General features: G+C 23.6%; 1 protein-coding gene across 1 annotated transcript in view; it reads right to left on the bottom strand.

Annotated features, from left to right (window-relative positions):
- Positions 1-21,815, bottom strand: part of LOC129611386 (homeobox protein 2) — a 43,674-nt gene that overhangs the window by 9,194 nt on the left and 12,665 nt on the right. Inside the window, exon 2 of the mRNA XM_055524522.1 lies at positions 1,503-1,930. Within this exon, the coding sequence (XP_055380497.1) occupies positions 1,503-1,930 (428 nt within the window). The remainder of the gene's footprint in view (positions 1-1,502; positions 1,931-21,815) is intronic.

Here is a 21,815-nt window from a genome sequence, read left to right as displayed (position 1 = left end):
TATATATTAAAGTTTGTATACATAGAAATTAATAATTAATTATTATACAGATTTCCTTTGTTTTCTTCTATTTTTTTTTTGTGAAAATTTTAATGTTTTTTGCGAAAAAATCTTAATGTTTATTTTGGGCGTTAAAATTATTACAAGAGCGTTATTTTGCTCTTTACATATTAAAATAACAAATTATTCATCTTAATATTTTTAAGAGCTAATATAGTTTTTTTTAAATATTTAGGAAATATTAGAAAATAGAAATTGTGTATATTAATTTTGATTAAAAGTAAAAAATACTTTAACAAATTATACAATTTTTGGGTAACTATTGTGTGATAAATTGGGGTAATTATGTCTATTTTCACTTAATGTTTAATATGGTTTTGAGTTTGAATTGAATATGATTTTTAGAAAGAGGCTACAAAAAGTTGCGAATGTTGTGGTGGTCAGGAGGTTACTCCTGCCACACTCGGTTCCCTTAGAAATCTACAATCTATACGTTCCTAATCGTATCACAGTATATCAAGTATATCACAGATTATTAATTGAAAAATTAATAAAACAATAATTAGTAGAACAATAAATTAATAGATTGAAGCATTTTAATTAATAGTTAAAATGGAATACAATATTGAGCACCACATAGAATATAATGTTTGGCACAATTTTATTCTTAAAACAATTGCCAATTTGAAGATATTTATTTAAATTGACCCACTTTTCCTTTACATGAAATATAATAATTAAGTTTTGTAAAAATTCCAGATTGCATAAATTCTGGGATTAAAAATAACAAACCAATTTTCTTTATTCTATAATAATAAAATAAATATTATAAATACAAATTTATTTTTAATTCATTTTATATTGTCTTATATAGCCTTTTATTAAAATAAGATTTTTGCACTTTGCTTATAGTTCCAAAAACCGAGAAGAGATTTGGAGCAGGAACTCCAATACCACAACACTACGTAGATACTAAATACTACATAGATACAGTCGTATGCAGAAGGAAACCATTTGAATATCGAAATAATCCGGAAGATACAGAAATTACATAAAAACACTAGAAGAATTGGAAAGAAAGCATATATAATTCTCATTATGAAATGTGACATTTAAATATGAAGTAATGCGAAAACAAGTTGTCGGGTTGGATAGTGACATCTGCATATTATATACGAAAAATATTGGAGGATGCCCCGTTTTCAGAGTATGAAGGTTAGTAATTTATTATAGAGTAGTTGTGCAATTTTATTAGAAAATTTGCTAAAAATTGTAATTAATTTAAAAAATTAAAAATCAATATAATTATTATATCTACATTGAATGTTAAATGTGCTCTCATAGTAAAGTTTATAGTCCATAATTTATAGCAATATAATTTTCAGTAAATATTATTGAATTCTTGTAGCAATATTAAAATGGAATACTAAACTTTTTGTAATTAATTTTGAATCTATTTTTTTTTGGTATAAAAACACAATATTTATTATTGTTTTACTTACTTGTATTCTATCTTCTGGTAAACCAGTTTTCATTGATAATGTTTCTCTAGCACTAACATCCGGATAATGTGCTTCTTTAAATGCTTTCTCTAATTCATCCAATTGATTGCTAGTAAATATTGTTCTACCATGACGTCTTTTATTTTTCTTTTTACTATTATTACCACCGCTACTACTACCACTTCCCATACTACCTCCACCACCTAATAAATTATCATGATGACTATTACCACTATTACCACCATGATGACCATGATGATGATGATGATGATGTGCAGCCATTGCTGCCGCAGCAGCTGCTGCATGTGCTGCTTCAGCTGCTGCTGCTGCACTCATACCTAATGCTGAACTACCATTTAATATTGGATGATCATCATTACCATTTACAACAGAACCAGTTAAACGTGAAAAATCTCCTCGAGTTTGATCTATTTTATATGAGAAAAAGAAGAAAATTATAATAAATATTAAAAAATTTTAAATTGAGATTTTTTTTTAAATTATTTGCTTCTTTATTAAATTTAATCTTATAGATAAGTCACAAATGAAATACCATTCATTTAAATTTAAAGACAAAGAATTGAAAAACGTAATATTTTCTCATTTATTTCCTTAGAGACAAAATTTAAAATTGAAAAGGTAACAAAATTGAAAATTGTATAATATAGCGTTTTTGGTTTTATTAGAATGCAATTGCATTTTTAAAGGAAAATCATTAAATTGCTATACCTAAGGTTTTCTAAGATGACAAAATTAAATTTACTCGTATAAGATACGCCTTGTACATTATGATGGTATACTTTTCCTCTCTAACGTTAATGAATATTTAATTTTAGTTTAAAAATGAAAATATTCTTTTTATATTTGTTTCTTTTCAAATCAAATATTTTATTATATTATATAAGAGGGTTTTTGCCTCAAATATTTTAAGTAGTAAATTTATTTGTTAGATTTTTTTTTTTAAATTTAGAGTATAGAATATAAATTTTATTTTGTATTTAGTTGCAATGTGACCACAAAACTATTCCCTATTGCGGATAATTTAAAAGAAAACGATATATTTTTTTTTGTGTATGGGTACTGCAAGCAAGAATTTGATAGTGTAAGTTCGTAAGATTTTTATGAGGTCGAAGATTTTTCACTGAATTTTCTATTATACTTGTATGTGTCTAATATAAAAATGTATAGTTGTACTGAATTGCATAGAAATCTAATGCATTTTTATTGCATAGGAAAAATAAATTTTAGAATTATATTTGAAATTTATACGATAGTAAAAGAAAAGTGTAAAATATTTTGTTAATAGGGGGATTAAGAGAAAAGAAAAAAGCATTATATATGTGAACTATTTTAATTTTTAAAAGGAAGTTAAATAATATAGTTTAATTTATTTTTTATGTATTTTTAAACATTTTATAGATATTCCAAAATGCTGACTAGATTTTTGATAACAAAAAATCTAATAAAATTTAATAGTTTAAGAATTATATTTTGACTTTTATTATTCAATCAAATGCTTGGTTTGCGCTTATTACATTTTATAGCATCACAAATGATATAAGGCCGAATTATAAAAATGAAGATTTTTATTCTTTAATCGTTTTCGTGCGTTACATGTAGTTTATACAAAGTAGTTCTAAGTTCAATGTGATAAATTTGATACAATTAGGTATTCAAAAAACAAAAAAAAAATGAATTTTCTTAAATTATTATAAATAAAATTTTAATTTTCATTAAATATCGGGCATAACAGGGTTTTAAAACAATCATACCAATAGGATAAAGCAGCTATATAACAAATCAGAATGTTTACTTATTTCTTAACACTTTTAAGGAGTACCTATGAAAATTGAACTCAAAAAATCAACAGTTTTCTAGATTTTGAAGTGGGCTGATAAAGACCCCGATGATACTGTTTCCTTTTTGAGATCTGTAAAATAGCACATTTTCTTTGAAAAATCAAAAACAAGCAATAATTTCTTACAGTAGATTATTCTCTTATATTAGTCATAGTATCTTATTGCATACCGTTAGGAGGAGAGCGATAAATTAATGCAGGATTAATATAATAATGGAATTATTATTGGACGGGAACAATATTGTAAAAGAAAGTTGTTCTAATAAAATAAATATTTATTAACACCTATTAAGAGTTACAATTAAAGATCTTGGCATCTGACCGGAGTTCGAATGCAATATGTATAGGTATGTAATGTTAAAATTTTGAAAAAAAAAAGAATTAATTCATGAAAACGATTGTTTTTAAAGTTCGTTTTTTCATAGGGATATTTTTCAATGTTATTTTACGTATGCCTTTCACACATTAATATTAAATGGTGAATATTAGACTAAATTTGAATTTTATGTCCAATTGAATAAAAATAAATCTGACTTAAGAAATAGAAAACTATTAAATTATCATCAGTTTTTCTTTCTGCCCGATTTTTATTAAATACAAAACAAAATTTTTTAAAAAATTTTACAACGACCATAATAGCTGATTCTGTTTTTTTGTTTTTAGTATTTTAGTTAATACTAAAGCGTAAATAATAAAGTGTGTCTGAGACGCGATAATACTCGGGCTAGCAGATTTATAGCTTGCTTTTAAACGAACAAAAAATACCGATTGATATTATGCTTTTTAGGCCTTCTTTCCCGCGTTTTTATGAGACCTCAAAGTTGGAATTTTCTGAAAACAGTCTAATTTTTTAATTTTTATTTATAACGCGGCAAATATGACATGACAGATAAGGCCAAACATGCTAAAAACAAAAATCAGAAATGCGGTATATAGAGAAAAAATAAATTATACGTAGAAATTATTATCCTTAATTTAAAAAAAAAAAATATTTCTTTTTATCATACAAAATTTTGTGTATTTTGAAGAATTTATTATTAAGAATTTTTTCAATTAAATAATAAAAATTATAAAATGCAAATATAAAAAAAAAAATTAAATTGAAAATTATTCAAACCATTACCATATTCACTTTGTTAAAATAAAAAAAAAATTATGTACTTCCTTCCGAACAGTGATAGCAAAAGCACAAAACTTCCTTTCTATAATGTAAATGTATAACTGAGAGTGTATATAGGACCAAGTTTATATATTACATTCTAGTACTAAATTAGACATACCATAATGTTATACATATACTGTCTCTGCTTTCTACGTATGACACTCATTTTATGTACGAGTAATATTGTAATTTGTACCTTGTAAAAATCAAATAACACTCTTGTATATAATTCGTGTGTGAATTATTTTAATTAAGATGGAAAAAGACAGAAAGGAGAAAAATATTTTAAATGAAAATTTAATTAAAATTAGGAAATTATTTTTAATTCACTAATATCTTATTAAGAGATAAAAATATCTTTGGAATGAGTTTGAATAATTATCATTTTTCTTTTGTTTTTTTTTTTTTTTCTCTTTTCACTTTACAGTGATTATTTTATTTCTTTCTTACATTAGGCGACTTATGATATTTTTTTCAAAAATTTTTAATTTTCTTTGTTTTTTAATGTTAATTTAATGAAAGTCGCATTTTTCTTAGCGCAATTTTTTGTAGATATATGTTAATGTATAAAATATTTAAATACATATTATATTAGGTATATATATATATATATATATAGAGTAAGTTTATGAGTATATACATACATCCATTATATATGGAAAAATGTAAATTAAAGAAAAATTGCTTTATTGACTGTAAATGAATAGAGAATTTAGGTGCTAAATATACTTGTATATGCTAAAAGAAAATTACAAAAATTTAAAGAAGAGGAAAATTAAAATATCCTGCATATATACGGAATATGTATTAACAAAAAAAAAAAATTTACATTATCATTTTTATATATGTGTACACACACATATAAAGTTTCAGTTCATAATTTATTTGTTGAAAATTTTTTTTCTTAATTCAACAAAATATTATACGCCTGTATTTATTTTAGATATTCATAAATTCTTAGTTAAAACTTTATTGTTTTTGATGGCAAATATTTTTGAATTTTCTATATATAAAATAAATTTACCTTTATGTTAAATTTAGTAAAGTAAATAATTGTGTAGATTTCTATGATATTAGACTATATAAATTAAATAAATAAAATTGATTTAACTTAGAATTTTATTAATATTTTGGATTTGAATGAATATTTTGGCTTTTGTAAGGAATTTTTAGAACACGTTATTGCTTTCAGAAATCAGAATAATGCCAAAATAATAATTTTATGTTATTTTGTCTAAAAATTATTACACAGGTTTTCGAAACGGCCTTTAAATTGTATTAAAATTCAAAAGTTACAATCACGTTCCAAAATCAAAGTTTCTTTCACATTTTACAAATTTTGATTTTTTCATGTTGATTTTTTTTTTGAATTCACCATATATATACCATAAATAATGTTATATATGTATTATTACCATCTTCCTATAAAACTTAAAAATTTCTAGCCTTAGATCAAAAATTAATCGCCATGTTAATTTTAATATTAACTAACGTATACTAAATATTGTTAAGGAGAACAAAAATGTTAAGAGGATATTTTCGTTTCTTCGCTCTCATTCTTGATATGAAAAATCTCAAAGTTAGTATTTCTTAACAGCTGAAGTCTCTTAACAATCGAGTCTGTATTGTATGGGTTTTGGAAAACATTTGGAAAGTAAAATATTTTGGAAAATATAATAAAAATTTGGCCATTGAGTTTCTTAGGTCCATTATGTGCTTTCTGGCATATTGTATTAATACGCTTTCACTATTTTGAAAGATTTTTAATTATCCAACTTTTGTAGAAATTTATAAGATGGCGGTAAATCTAGTCCTTTAGAAAATTGAATACCATTGAAGAAATCGGTACGGTAATTGGAGACTAATAGAGTGGAATAAATTTTGAATAAGTGATATAAATTTCTAGAGTGATATATGTACAAAATTCGAGTATCAATAATTTATGGAACTTAAACCTTTAAATACTAGACACATATTTTTTTAATTATACAATATAAACTTGTGGGAGCTGTCAAATAACTGTTATAAAATTGTTTTGTGTTTCATTTTAGTATAAAATTTATTCGATTATTATAGAAATTTAATTACATATTTCAATTGAAATCCTTTGTACATATAAAATTATTCAATAACAACTAATCATTTATAATATTAAATATTTATTCATATAGATAAAGTGTAGAAACTGATTAATTTTTTACAAATTAAATTAGAAATTCTTAATATTACCAATATCAGTAAACGATTTTTTTAGGAATCTTTTTACAAAATATTTATGCTTTGTTGTTCAATACAGGAAACTGAAAATTTTATTTAAAATATTATTTTAAATAAAAAATTCGAATTAGAAAATATTTAATGACACTTTTCTAACTCGAATTTGTTTAAAATACTGCACCAATTATATACTAATCAAAAATTGTTAGAAAATTTGTTTCCTTAAAATTAAGTTTCCGCATAAATTTGAATCCAATCATTTGAATACTAAAATCAATTACAATATTTTGACTATTCTCCCATTGTTATAAGTTTAAAATTTTTTATTAAAGAATGAAAACGTCGTACATACTTAGAATTTTTAAGAAATGAATGAAATATGAAAAGAAGGGTTAATTAGATACTTTAACAAATTAATAAAGATAATTATTGTACCGAAATTGTAAATAAACGCCCATAGTTTACACCTATACATTTTACACTTAAAATTCAAAATTTCTTTTTATAAATTCAAAATAGTTAATTTTTAAATTGGTTTTTTTTTTGTATTTTGAACAAATGTTCTTTCGATAAATTAAATTAAATTTTAAGAAAGAGAAAATCTGACAGATTTTGTCATAATAAAACTATTATTCTCTTTTTAACACATCCTTTTTTTTTATATTGTAAATTTTCAATTGTGTGTAAATGCGAATATGATAAGGATGAATACACTTAATCTTATTTTGTGTATCATTGTAGTTTCTTTTTTAAAATTTTGTTTAGACTTAAGTCTTGCACATGTAAAACGTTCTATTTTGATGTATAAATTTATGAAGTAAAATCTAATAGAAGGTGAATAAAATAAAGTGACCCTACTTAACTGGAAGTAAGGGTATACAGTACAGTCTTTTTAATAAAAACCACTTAAAAAATTCTTTGCAGTGAATATTTAGGTTTTAATTCAGGCGATTGGTTTGAATTTTTAAATATTTTTGTAATTTTAGTGATTTTGTACGTAAAAGTGCTAGAAGTAAAAATATTATTTGATTTTATATTCCTTGATATAATTAAAATTTTTTGCTATTACTAGAATGTGAAGAATTTAATGCTACGCTAATGGAGCTAAAATACACGTAATTGTTGGAATAAAATATTTATATTTAAGCATTTTACAAATTTTCAATCAATTATAAGAATTACAAAATCAATAATAGAAATTTAACGTTAATTGAGGGGCACCAAAGTAATGATTTGGAATATTTTTACCTTGTTAACAAAGTTAGTTTATAATGTTCTTAAAAAAAAATATGTTCAGCTACGAATTCTGAGTCAATTTCAATAATGTCTGTCCGTCTGTTCCAATAATAACTCAAAAATTTATTGATCCCACCATAATTTTTACAAATTTACAAAAATAGTAAATGCTGGAGTCTTATATATCGAGGCAATGGTTCGGATAGCTGCCTTGCAACTGCAAAAGTTATTTGGCTATATCTCAGATATTATTGTAGCTATAATATGGAAATTTCGTGCAAAAAAATATTTTATTAGGGTGTTAGCTATATTTTATAAAACTAGTTGAAATTTCTTGACTTGTAATTGTAACTGCTATACAACTTCGTATATTATGAAAACTATTATAATTACAGTGTTAAAATTTTACATAAACGAATATGGTAATGTGGTCATAATTTTTAATAAAATTTCTTTAACATAGTAAGAGTGTATGTGGTAACTGCCTCATATATGTATTCGTACAAGTATCATAAATTTGACATTGTAAACTCTACCTATTCTTATTTTAATTTAATATTCCTTTAAAGAAAAGGAACAAATTTCGAATATTGCGGTGAGAAATTTACTTAACGTACTTCCTACCCACTATATATGATTTTCTATTTAATATTTCATTTGAGAGTCGATCAAATGCCAAACTGAAATTGTTTATATGGTGTGAAAATGTTAAAAATATGCCTTTAGTTAGACAAACACTATAATATGATTAAATTTTTTGATCTTAAAAGCAGTTTTATTCCAACTGAACTAAATTTGCTGAATTTGCTTCCAAAAAATATTGAAATCAATTTTCAATACAACAAATTCCATACTATAAATATGTTCCTATTTATTACCTTTAAGTAATTTAATAAAGTCATACTTAAAATTAGAGTCGACGTATAACAGAAATCTTTAAGAATACGAAACACATATATAGTATCACCTAATAAATTTTAAAATATTTATAAGTTTCTTTTTAATCTTAATTAAAGAAACCTTACCCTCGAATTAGGTTATTTTTATAAATGTCATAACCAAAATCGAGTACGTACATTGTAAATCACCAAATAATTATAAATATTTTATTTACTTCCCGTATTTCTAATATTTCATTTACTATACTTGACATTTAATCAAACTATTTTCATCTTAAATATTCTTAAAGCGCCCAAAAATCCGCAAAAATATTTAAGTCAAAAAATAAAATAAACGATTCAATTTATCCTTTTTTTTTTACATATAAATAAAATTTATTTAATAATATTCGTTTTGTACGTAGCTGTATACCTAAAGACATGGCAGATTTCATTTTATTTACTAACAATTCAAATGTATCGTATCTAAAGATATTTAGAATGAGAATAGTAAACATGAAATGAAAAAAAAAAAATTTTCGAGAATTTTAAATAATAGAAGAAGGAGAAAAAGAACATATTGTGCCGTTTTGCAACAATTTAAGCGTGTAAGGATCATATAAGGATCTTTATACTATATACAATATTATAATAGACTCAAAAAACCCATGGAAAAGGCAAAACAAGAAAAATTGAACTAAAAAAAAAAAGGATCTAAAAATTTTTTTTTTATTTCGTTTAATTTTTTTATTTTTTTCTTTTTCCTCTTTCACTCTATTATCTTGAAAGGGTTGAACTACTAATCGAATTAGATATATATATGTATATATATATTTGGATTTAGATTTCAATCAAAGAAAATATTCTTAGAACTTATCAATTTTCTTTAAAAATTGCAAGAGATAAAAAGAAATTGGGTACAATTTTAAAGGTGCTAAAAAAAAAAACCACAAGATTTAAATGGAACTTTCAATAAAAGGAAATAAACTCACTATTTTACATACAGACACACTAAAATTTTATTTTTTGTTGTGTGGTATAAATGTTATCCTTTCAAAAAACATTGTATGTATAAAATTGTACATTGTAATAAGATGAAGGTGTGCGAAAATGCTATTATTTTTTCTTTTTCTTGTTTTTCCTTTTGTCGTGTTTATGTCTAATTTTTAAAATTGGTTTAAGAGAAAAAAAAAGGTGGTTATGTTTTGATTTCTTTTTCTATTTCTCTTTGTATATAGTTTTGCTTGCTTCCTCAATAATATTGTGATCTCTAAATTGTTAGTTTTTTTTTTTATTTAAATGAATAAAATTAGAATTTTTTTTGTAGATATTTTGTACCAGCAATTTGATATCTTTTGTAAAAATAAGGGATTTATTGAATGAATAAGTGAATGAATAAAAATGTGTAAATATGTTGGTACATAAGTGTTATTATTTATATTATTAAATAGTATTAAGTGAAGAAATTAAAGAGTAAGTGATAACATGTAAAGTTAAGAATTTTTTGAAGAGTTCTATTATAAAATATGAGAATGCATATAGGGTAATTGAAGGACAAAAATGTGTTTGAATATAATAGGAGAAAGAATTTTTGTTTTTTTCTTTCAAAAATTAAAATTGATATTTTTACAGTCGAACACTGATGGATTGAACATGTTCTTAAATATTTAAAATATTTATATTTTATAACGTATGTTCGAAGGGATAGGGAATTCTGAATCGATTTAGTTTGGATTAAGTGAAAATTTGGTGAACTGAGCTAAGTTCAACAAATTTTCGCAAATGATTTAATATAGTAAATGCCAGTACTTTATTTAAATTAGATATGATCGGGATACTGGTTCAGGTAACTGCCATACAACTTTATAATTTATTTGGTTATATCTTAGAATCTGCTTCCACTGCAGTACTGAAATTTTCCAAAAAAAAAAAAAATATAGTAAAATGGCAGTTACATTTATTAAAAGTTGTTGAGATCTCATGAAACGGTTTTTGGCATTATGTTCAAAAATTATTGGAGCTATAATATAGAAATTTCGTAAAAACAAATGTATTACCTCATAAAAGGCTGTTATATGTGATAAAAATTGTTGAAATTTCTTGAGTTCTTGTGGTAGCTACTATACAACTTCAAAAGTAGTTTGGCCATAACTTAGAAAATATTGAAATATCAGTACTGAAATTTTGCATTAATTAATATGGTAATACGGAAACTTAAAATCGTAGTCTGTCCCATAGTCAGCCATTGTATATTTACTCGCATATAGAATAACAAATTCGTACGGGTATCACAGAGTTTACATTGTTAACTCCATTTTTTCTCATTTTAAGTTAAAGTTCTATGCCTTCAGAGTCCTATAAGAGTTCATTATAGCTATAGTCAAATATTAATTGTGCTAGATTTTAAAATAGAGAAAAAGAAAAATGTTTTGATTTAGTTTGATTGAAATTGGTCGAGCCGATGGGGTCCTGTTTATAGAAATTTTGATTATGTTATTATAATTTTTATTCCATTTGAGCTCCATATTTTATTAACACTCATTCCTATCTAAAATTCTAGAACAAGCTACGGAATAGGTTTCATTTTTACATTTTCGCCTGTACTTTTAAACGAACGAACTATACTTAAAGAATATTGTAAAAAGAATATGAGTTGATCAAAATTTGTAAAAGGGTTTTTTTTCAAGACACTAGTATTTTTGTTAACAATTCTTTTTAAAACTATCAAATAATAATATAATACTATTTATATGTGTATATACTTACATACAATTAAAAATTTAGACATACTCAAATTTCAGCATTGTTTGGCAATTACTCATATTTTTTTTTTTTTATTATTTTAGATTTTCTCCCATTGTGTATTCAAATAATAAGGATTATATTGGAATTAACTTATAAAATTACAATGATATTTTATAAAAGAAAAATTAGTAAATTATTATGATTGAATGGAAGTAGGTAAGTAGGTTCAAGAACTTATTAAGAAATTAGTAATTTCAAAGGAAATAGACCTTGTAAATTAAATTAAAGTAATTTTTTCAATTTAACTTGAACTTAATATAAAAAGAATAAAATATTTTGTGTAATTACATTTAATTAAAACTGAATTTAAGGGCATATTATAATGGTGTTTGGTGGTCAATTATTGAACGGACAGGGTTCAATTTTTATGATAAAAACATCATTAAATTTTGTGAATTTTTTAAATTGCATAAAAGCTTGAAAATTAATTAAAATAACTGTGTAATTAATGGTCTTGAATGGTTTTATATATATATATATATATAAATTCGAAGAGTTTAGATTCGTAGTTCAAATCTTGTCGATTATTAATTCTCAAAAATATTATGCTCTTATATTAAAAGAATTCTTTATATACAAATAACTATGCGTATATATAAATAATTTATGCGTATTTACGAGGCCCGATTCGTTTTTTGAAATTTTTTTCCAATATGAATTTATTAAAACATGATTTAAGCATTTTAAGTTCAAATTGATTTTATAGATTTGATAGTATAGATTTTTTAATCAAAATTTTTTCGAATACCAACAATGGAGAATAAAACAAATGTCTTTGTCGTCTTAATAAATATTAGCTGAGCGTCGTTCAAGTTCGTATGGGCATGAATTGCTGTAAAACATAAATTGAAATAGCCAGCATAGCCACATTTAATTTTCACGCATTGCATTTGTGTTTTTAATTAAATTGTCAAGATCATGAAAGTACCCCTGAGTTATATTACTCCACATTAGGTCCGGCTTTAACTTTAAGGTAGTCTTTGTTCAGAGACTAAAGCATCTGATTTGTCGCTTTAATTTTTCTCATAAATTTTCAATCGTGTTGAATGAAGATCTGAATTGAAATATGGCTATTCAATTCTCCTAAATTTATTTGATTATTCGAGAAAGCAATAACTATGCTTTGTATTTTTTGCCACATGGTACCATAATAAGTTTGTTAAACAAACGAAAGTAAACATTTGCTTAAAATTCACCATTTCATATATAAAACATGCCGGGCCTACTCCATGACTGGGCCTAAAACTCTCGCCTATTACCCTAATTGCGAATATCAGGATTTGTTTCATATACAATCAGAATGATATATTTCCTCATTTTCATTCTATATTGCTCCGCCCCTCTGGCCACCCTTTACTGCTCGGCACGCTGATCACACTGAAATTTTTCAATATAAATTCCTGATATCTTTATAAAACATTCAAAATACTTACGCCGCTTTTATATTGATTTAACATTTTACCAATTTATAAAAGTTATAAATTTACTTTTATAAAATATTATATTAAATTGGCAATTTTCCATTTAATATCTATTTGCAAATTCATTTTGAAAAGTACAGTGATGACAAAAAAAAATTAAGAGAATCTTTTCTCTTAAAATTTTAACAAAGCAACATTAGGAAAAAATGACATTTTCCAAAAAAAAAAATATAGCAATTTCTATAAATTTCATAGATTTTAGCAAACAACGCCTTTGTTTCTGGTTTCATTTAAATTTGTTTACATAATTTTCGTTTCATTTAAATTTAAATCTATTAATTCGCTCGAAATCTTAGAAAATTTTACTATAGTAGATAGCAGTAGTTATTCTTATATTCTAGGTTTTCAAAATTGGTTATTAAGGGAACAAATCTGAAGGGTGTTCATTAAATAAAATTTTAAAGGATTTTTGATCTAGTCTGCAGCGATATATGCTTTGAAAACACAACACAAAATATCTTAACTTCTTTCTAAATATATTAAAAAAATTGTAAATTTTTTGTCCTTCACTGTACAAAATTTTATAATAGGAAATATTATTTAAATTAGATTTTCTCTTTATTTTTTTTTCTTTCATTTCTTCTTATTCTAATAGATATAGGTTCTATAATTGATAATTTTCAAATAGATTATATTACCAATAAAATATTTTAAATTGACAATTTCGTGTAACTATATTATAAAGTATCCGAATATATATTCGTGTACGTATTATTGGAATATTTTTAATATTATGGAGAAAGAGAAAACATGGTAGAATAGAGGGGATTGAATTGAATTTTATGGAAATTTTATTTTCCTTCTTTCTTTTAAAACTGTGTACATATAGATATATACAAGAGAAAAAAAAAACATTTCCCTTAAGTTGCCAATTTAAGATAATTCAATTTAATTCTGTACTTTACATATTTTAACATTAAATGATTCCTTTAGAGAATTTCAATGTAAAGGACAATAAATAAAAAATTGCAAGAATAAAATAAGAAAAAAATATTCACGAATTTTTTTCTTCATTTTATTTCATTGCTTTCATTTCCATTTGGAAATTATTTTTTTGGTGTTTCCTTTTATATACGTAGCAACGGTATTTTCTGGTGTAACACAAAATAAAGTCGTGTATTTTATATTAATTTATACCTTGTATCTATATATATATATATATATATATATATATATATATATATACTTACAATATATTATAGCCTACTAAAAATATATAAACATAAAGGAATATAGAATGAAAAAAAAATTCAATGTGTATCCCTTGGGGCCATTCTGTTCCATAAAAAGGATATTATCATTTTCTATATAAAAAAAAAATTATATAAAAATTGTATAGCAAAAAAAAAACGCAAAAAAAATAAACACAAATAATAACAAAAATTTATAATAACAGTAGTAAAGTTTTCATATATTAAAATATTTACATAGCTATGTATGTATACAAATTCTATGAGTGTATTTGGGTGTGTATAGTTAAAAAATATTAGAATATTCCTCTTTAATTTTTTATTTAGCGTTTGTATTGGCACTTTAGAATGAAATTGTTTTTTTTGTTTTTCTTATTTGATTTTTTGTTTTTTTTTCTATACTCCCTGTGAAGATTTACTTGAATATATTTTTAAGCATTTATTGAATATAAAAGTAATTTTTCGTAAAATTTTTTTGTATAAAAGTTTTTATAACACGTGGCACGATGGTAGTTAAATAATAATAACACGACAAAATAAAGAAAAGAAATGAAATGCTTTTTTATATTAAAAAAAAAAAAATAGTATGTATATAAAATTATAAAAATAGTTATTGCATCATATTATTTCGTATATAATAAAAATAAATGATTTTCGACATGAGATAGAGACGCATAAAAGCGTATATTACAGTGTTAAATGGGTATACTATATAGACTTTTAAAATTGTAGGGATTATTTTTTAGGTTTTTTTGAAATTTACTTAGAATATCCTGACATATATTCCTGACTGATATAGGTCTGGATGGCATACTTTTTCAAAATATCCAGCCTAGATCTATATTCCTGATAAATTAGAGGAGGTTATAAGAATTTAAATTTTTCCTATTTATCCGCAGAATATATGAACCAAAGGAGATTTTTCCGATATATTGAAATGGTATCCATTTGTCCGAACTCAAGACAGTTTCTCCATTTCTCACACTTTGCTCTATATCTTTTTCGTATTAAAACATTGTATAGACAACTCGAATTTGAATGATTTAATCGACAACTCAAATTTGACGGTGTCCGCGCATATAATATAATCACTTTATAATTGCATCCCCATTTTGATAATTTTTGAATTATAATGATATTAATTATATAAAAATATATTAAAAATTATGTATAGTTTTATATCATACCCCTAAAAGTATGCAATATTTCAATAATAGCATTTTTTATTAATAAATTTTTCATTTTACAAAAATGGCTAAATTTTATTAAATCAAATAATTAATTTAAAAAATAAAAGATTTGTTTTTTTGAAAATATGTTATAGTTCTAGCAGAATATTACGTATACCTATATATGTGTACCTATATACACATTTCTTTCTAGAGAGAATCATTTTTGTTTCTCATGTTAACTGAACATGGGAAGATTAATTCACTATTTTCTTGTTTACTGTGATATTAATTTAGTTATTTCAAATAGTTTTATAAAATATACACATAGATCATTATTTCACTGCAATAATTATTTTAAAACTTTTATGATACATAGGTGAAGAAATTTTCTAATTATCATACCTTACGTTTTCCTTGTAAAACTTTATTTGAAAATTTATTTTTAAATATAATTGCATATACACATAATATTTACAAATAAATCTGTGCATTGTCATAATGTAGATAATTAATATATTAATAATAGCGTTTTATTATGTATAGCTTATATCTTATTAAATAATTATGTATACCTTAAAACATACATAAAAGTTTGTTAACATAAATTTACAAGATTTACTGCTGTTTTTTGTATACGAATTTCTAAAATGAAATTTTTAAGAATAAATTAATAACACGTTCCTGTATTACTAATTTTAGAAATATTAAAAATTAATGTACCCACTTATTCTGGAATTTGTTAATGTAATATGCAAATTTCATGTAAACAAATGTATTTCTATTAACAGTTCTATTTTAAGTTTGATTATCGATCTCATTTTATTATATACGAGTACCATGTTTGTTTGTCTATCCTTTTATATAAATTTTGAAAAAAAAAAAAAAAAATTATTACCAATTCAATTATATCTAGGCAATTGAACGAAATTTATTATTAAATTCAATAACTTGAATTCGTTAAATTTATAAATTATATGCGTTTGCAAGTATGTATATGCGCGCTTTTTTATATACAAAGGTATTTATGTTCACAAATCACGCATACCTACAAAAAAATATAACAGTAAAAAAAAATTTAAGTCGAATATTCACCCTAAATTCAATGTAATTTTTTCTCATTTTTCCGAAAATTATTTATTTTTTTTTTCTGATTTTTCATAACATTTTCTTTTTTCTAAAATAAAATTACCACTTAAGAAGTATAAAGAGCCATAGGAAAACATCACCCACTAAAAATACCGTTGATTTTCAATTACCCAATTGAATTGAACCTTTTTATTTTTTTTTGTTTTTTTTTGTTTTTTTGGCTCTATATAATGTATACTATGTCTTAGTATGGTTATACATTCATATTTTGTGTATGTAATATTGTTTATATTAAAATAATAACATGAATGAATTTTGTATATTTTTATATACAACAAGAAGTAGCATTGAGAAGTATGGTATATTGAGAGTTTTATTGCCCCAGATATAGAAAAAAGAAAATCAAAAACAAAAAAAAGAGAAACAAAACAACATGGTTACAAAAGAAAAACAAAAAATAAACAAGAATTAGAAAAAAGGACTTAACGGTATTTTGCTTTTCTTCAAGGATTTTAGGAATTTTTTTTTTATCATTTTCTATTGGCAAATAAATACTTAAAGAAAAACAAAAAAGATTTAAAAAGAAAAGAAAATTTTCAGATTAACACAAAATTTTATAAGATTTGGGGTTATTTTTTTTTTTTGTATAATATAGCTAAAAGAAAAGGTAAAAGGGAGGGGGGCTAGCGCGAAAGAGTGGGGCTATCACGAAAGAGTAGTATAAAAATAAAAATAAAAATTGGCGCAAGATAAGGAAGGTTTAGCAGCAGCAGTAGAAGAAATTAAGTTATAAAACAAAATTAAGAGGAAAAGGAAGAAAAGGAGAAAGTCCTCCTATATTTTGAATATACAATGGTTGGATCAATATCGAAAATGAATCTCCTAATAAAATAAAATCTCTTATTATTAAGGGAAAATGTTTTAATTTTATTATTTTTTTATTCTCTCTTCTTGTTTTTTTTTTTTTTCAATTTTAGAATTTTTCTCTTGATTTCTCTTTTATTTTTTCTTTGCTTTTCGTTCTTCTCTCTCCCCTATCACTTTTAGTATAATTTGAAATTTTAATATAGAGAATTAACTAATTTATTGATTGGTAATTTTGATAGAATTTTGTTATTTTCTTTTTTTTTTTATAAAAATGTTATATGTATAGGTTATGTATATAAACTCAAGTCTTTTGCGGTGGAATTGGCATTTGTTTCAATTGTATTTTAATATATTTTTGCTCTATATTTGAGTAGTTTAAGTTTATCTCTACATCGTATATTTATTTTTGAGTAATAAAGTAAGAGGAACTGTACCAGGCACATAGTCAGCAGTTTAATAGTTTTGGAAGAACAATATTAATTTGGAAAGCTTATATGTTCTTAAAAGATATTAGATTTAACTATACTGTACGCGGCAAAATATGTTTTTAAATTGCTAAAATGTTCTATCTAACAGATTTTGACACTGATTTCGTAAATCTATCATTTCAGAGAAACTAGATTTCATATTTTGTATAATTTTTAAATTTTGTGTGTACATGTATTTTACGTTCTAAACGGACGACCTTTTATTAGTTATGATGATTTCTTATATTTAGCTTTCTAGGAAAACAAAATTTTTCGTACACACTATCGTCCCAGGCAGATAGTCAGAATTTTAATAGTTTTTGGAAAAATCGTGTATTGAGCAGTACAAGTAGGAAAAGTAGTTTCGTGTTTCGTGCATTCTTCATACACGTACGTTCTGATGTTATTGTGGAGATTTCGTACTAGAAATACGTCTTAAATTTTATTAATTTTTTTAATGAATATTGTTTTTTTTTTATTTTTTGCTGAAAATTGTTGATTATTTGAAATAGTTCAATTTTAAAATAGAATAATTATTTGACATAATAGGTGGAATAATAGCGGGGTGGTGCATCGTCAATATTCAAAAAAATTTCTACGTTTTATTTTCATTATTTATTAGATTTTTGTTTTCTATAACTTTATTATGGCTCTTCTATTGCCTTTCATTGAAAATTTTTCTGTATTTTTTTTAAGAATTTGATTTAAATTGCTACAAGGTAATTTAAATAATAAAAAAAAAAAATAAATGAATGGAATAACAGAAATTTAGAATGGAATTTAAAATAAGGGTCTGAAAAATGTAGATTTTTCATTTATTCGGTTTTTTTTTTTTTTTTTTTTTTAAAGTGTATTGGAAAACGGGGTTTTATTAGTATATTTTAAGAGTATCTAGGGGGTGTTGTTTTTTTTTTCTTTGCTACTTTTAAAAATTCAATAAGGAAATTTAATTACTTTTTTAGGATAATTGGAAAAATGCTTATTGATTGCGTTTGTTCGAATATTATAAGGAAAACAGTTTCATTTTTTAATTTATTTTATTCTTTTTTATTGAAGAACTTATTTTGGGTTTATAATTGGTTCTTGAAAAATTATTTTATACATAATACAAATATGTACATATGTATATATGCTGCAAATGTATATATACATTTTATGAGTTCTCATTAGAGAGATGAGAATGATATTAAAGGTGGAAAAGGAATACAAAAAAAAATATCAAGAGGAAATTAATTTACAATATTATTTATAGATTTAAGTAGGTATTGAAAAAGTGCGTACATAACACAAGTGATGTTGTACATTCATTTTGTATGTAACATATTTATAGTATGATTTATAGCCAATATTACAAAAATATACAAGTATACATATGAATAAATAAAATTGGTTATTTTACATAAACATAAAGGGTTGAGGCTATGTTGTTGATGGAAATAAATCACAAGTTATTAAAACAAAATTTTAGAAGAGGACTATTTGAAAAGTCTTTGCATTATTAATGGTATATGGTATAGCTTTTCTATAAAATTAAATTTCTACTTTCAGAAAATTCAGTATGTATGGAAAAGAGATTATCATTTCGAAGCTACTTTGGGAATTCGAATAAATAAATATTGAATAAATAAATATTGTTTATATAAAATATCTGACGTAAGAACTGCAAAATATCGAAAATAAATTAGTATGATTGTATAGATCATCACAACGGGCCTTGGTTGCCTAGGTGTACCCTTCGGGGGACCGTGCAACCTATATTTGTATAGATGCAAATAATTATATATATTATACACCCTTATGATTTTATACCCAATTGTGTCAAGTTCAACAATACATATAATTACTATTAACAGTTTATAAATTTCGCTTTTAATGCCGTGCGAGTTAGAAAAAATCTTTAAGTAAGTTTTTCATTTTTCAATAAGATTTGATATTAATGGCTCTTAAATGTAAAATACCTTTCGTCGTGCAGTGTTCATATAACCTAGTTCATATTAGTAACTAATTTAAATTGAATTTTTGGTAACTATTGCCATCGGACCACTATTGGATGAATATTCCTTATCACTGATTAAAATTCAATATGGAAAATTTTATTTAAATTTTTTTGGAAAGATGTATAGAGCTATATATACCAGTAAACTTATAAATAATTTATTTACAATAAATAACATTCATATGGGCACTCAAAAAATTTTTTTTGTATTTAAAACAAATTGAATCTCATATAAACATCAATTAAAAAGTTAAAAAAGAAATTTTATAGCAATCTAGTATGTAAATGGAAATCAAACGATTAAAATGTTCCAAAAAAAATTAAATTTAAAACTTGTTTTAATTCATTTTGAAGATTGCAAAGAAAAAAAAATTTTATTTTTATTTTAAATGAATTTCGTTGGCATTTCTTAATGGGCACTCAACAATAACAATTTAAGAAATGAAAGGTTTACATACTTTTTAAGATTTTTGTTCCTTTGTAAAATTATAATATTAAATTTATAGATCATGTTATGCATAAAGGTGTTTTAAATTGCTTTTTTTTTATAATATTGAAATTAAAAAGTTTTAATTCATTCATAACTTCATGGTTACTTCACAAAGTAACTTTGACATTACGTATGTGATTTTTCATTATAAATTAAAGTAATTTTTCTGATAGTGTAAAGGATTTTTGAAGATTTTTCTTTGGTTTTTTCATTTTTTATATAGCCAGTAATAAAATAATTTTATAATATTGTAATTGCACTTTTAATAAGTACAAATATACAAAGTAGTAACTTTGATCGGGATTTCAGTATGAATACGGTATTGTTGAGCGGTTATTACTAAAAAAGTGGAAATTCATGCACGGCTGCACGCAAATGTGTAAATTAATTTTTGCATGTTTTTAAATTTTTTTTTGCTATATTTAGAGCTCATTTTAAATTAGTCATGATTTTCAATCACATTCAAAGCAATTTTGCATATGAGTTTTCTCTTTCTTACGCTATATATTTTTCATTTGAAATTTCCTGTTCTAAGGTCTATTTTGATATGATATTTGGATATGATAAAGTTATAAGATTTATTTTAAGGTATTGGTACATCATTATTTTAAGGTAATTATATAAAGGTATTTATTTTAAGGTGATTGTCACTGAAGTTAATCTGAGAGTTAATTGTAAGCTGAGAATAGATAAAACTATTTGTGTAAAATTTATCGCAATCTTTCAAAAGAATGATCCTAAATGTTGCATAACTGGTACCAATTACAGTATTATTTAATCAGTGGCCTTGGTGGTATTTAGCTTACGTTTAACTTAAGCTTTGTTACTAATATTTTTTCTGATACATCATTAAATTAGTTTTAATATTGTTACGCACAAATACTCATAGAATTTGCAAAAAGTAGAAGAATAGTAGTCTTAATACTAAATTTTTTTATGTATTATTTCAGTATTGAAGTCTGAGTATTAGTTTCTGAGATGAGTTATAAATGGCTATGGGAAAGAAATTTTTTTTAATTTTTCTCCTTTGTTCTGCGCGCCAATTATATTTAAACTATATATAGATTATATGAGTTTCTTAGTTGAATAGGGTTTTAATAAGGCATTTATTATATTGTTAATCAATTCTGAAAATTTGGTGAGCATAGCAGAACTAGTTTTAAGTGAATTTAATATCGATGGGGGGAGTGGATAAATTTCTAATTTAATCTAAACTAAAAAGTTCGTATAGGGACTCAAAAACAATTTGTCGCTAATTCATAAACTTCTTATATTATTTCAAGTGTTTAACTCATAAAAATTATAAGAAACTTATATAAAATTATTGGTAAAAAATGATAATGAAATTTTATAAAAATGAGGTAAAAAAATTTTTAGATGACTAACCTTTGACTTCAATAAAATCCTA

This window comes from Condylostylus longicornis, unplaced genomic scaffold (genome assembly GCF_029603195.1).
Source record: "Condylostylus longicornis isolate FDR11 unplaced genomic scaffold, ASM2960319v2 ptg000049l, whole genome shotgun sequence".
Taxonomy (NCBI): domain Eukaryota; kingdom Metazoa; phylum Arthropoda; class Insecta; order Diptera; family Dolichopodidae; genus Condylostylus; species Condylostylus longicornis.
Note: the sequence above shows the minus strand (reverse complement) of the source record. Positions and strands in the feature narration are given on the sequence as shown.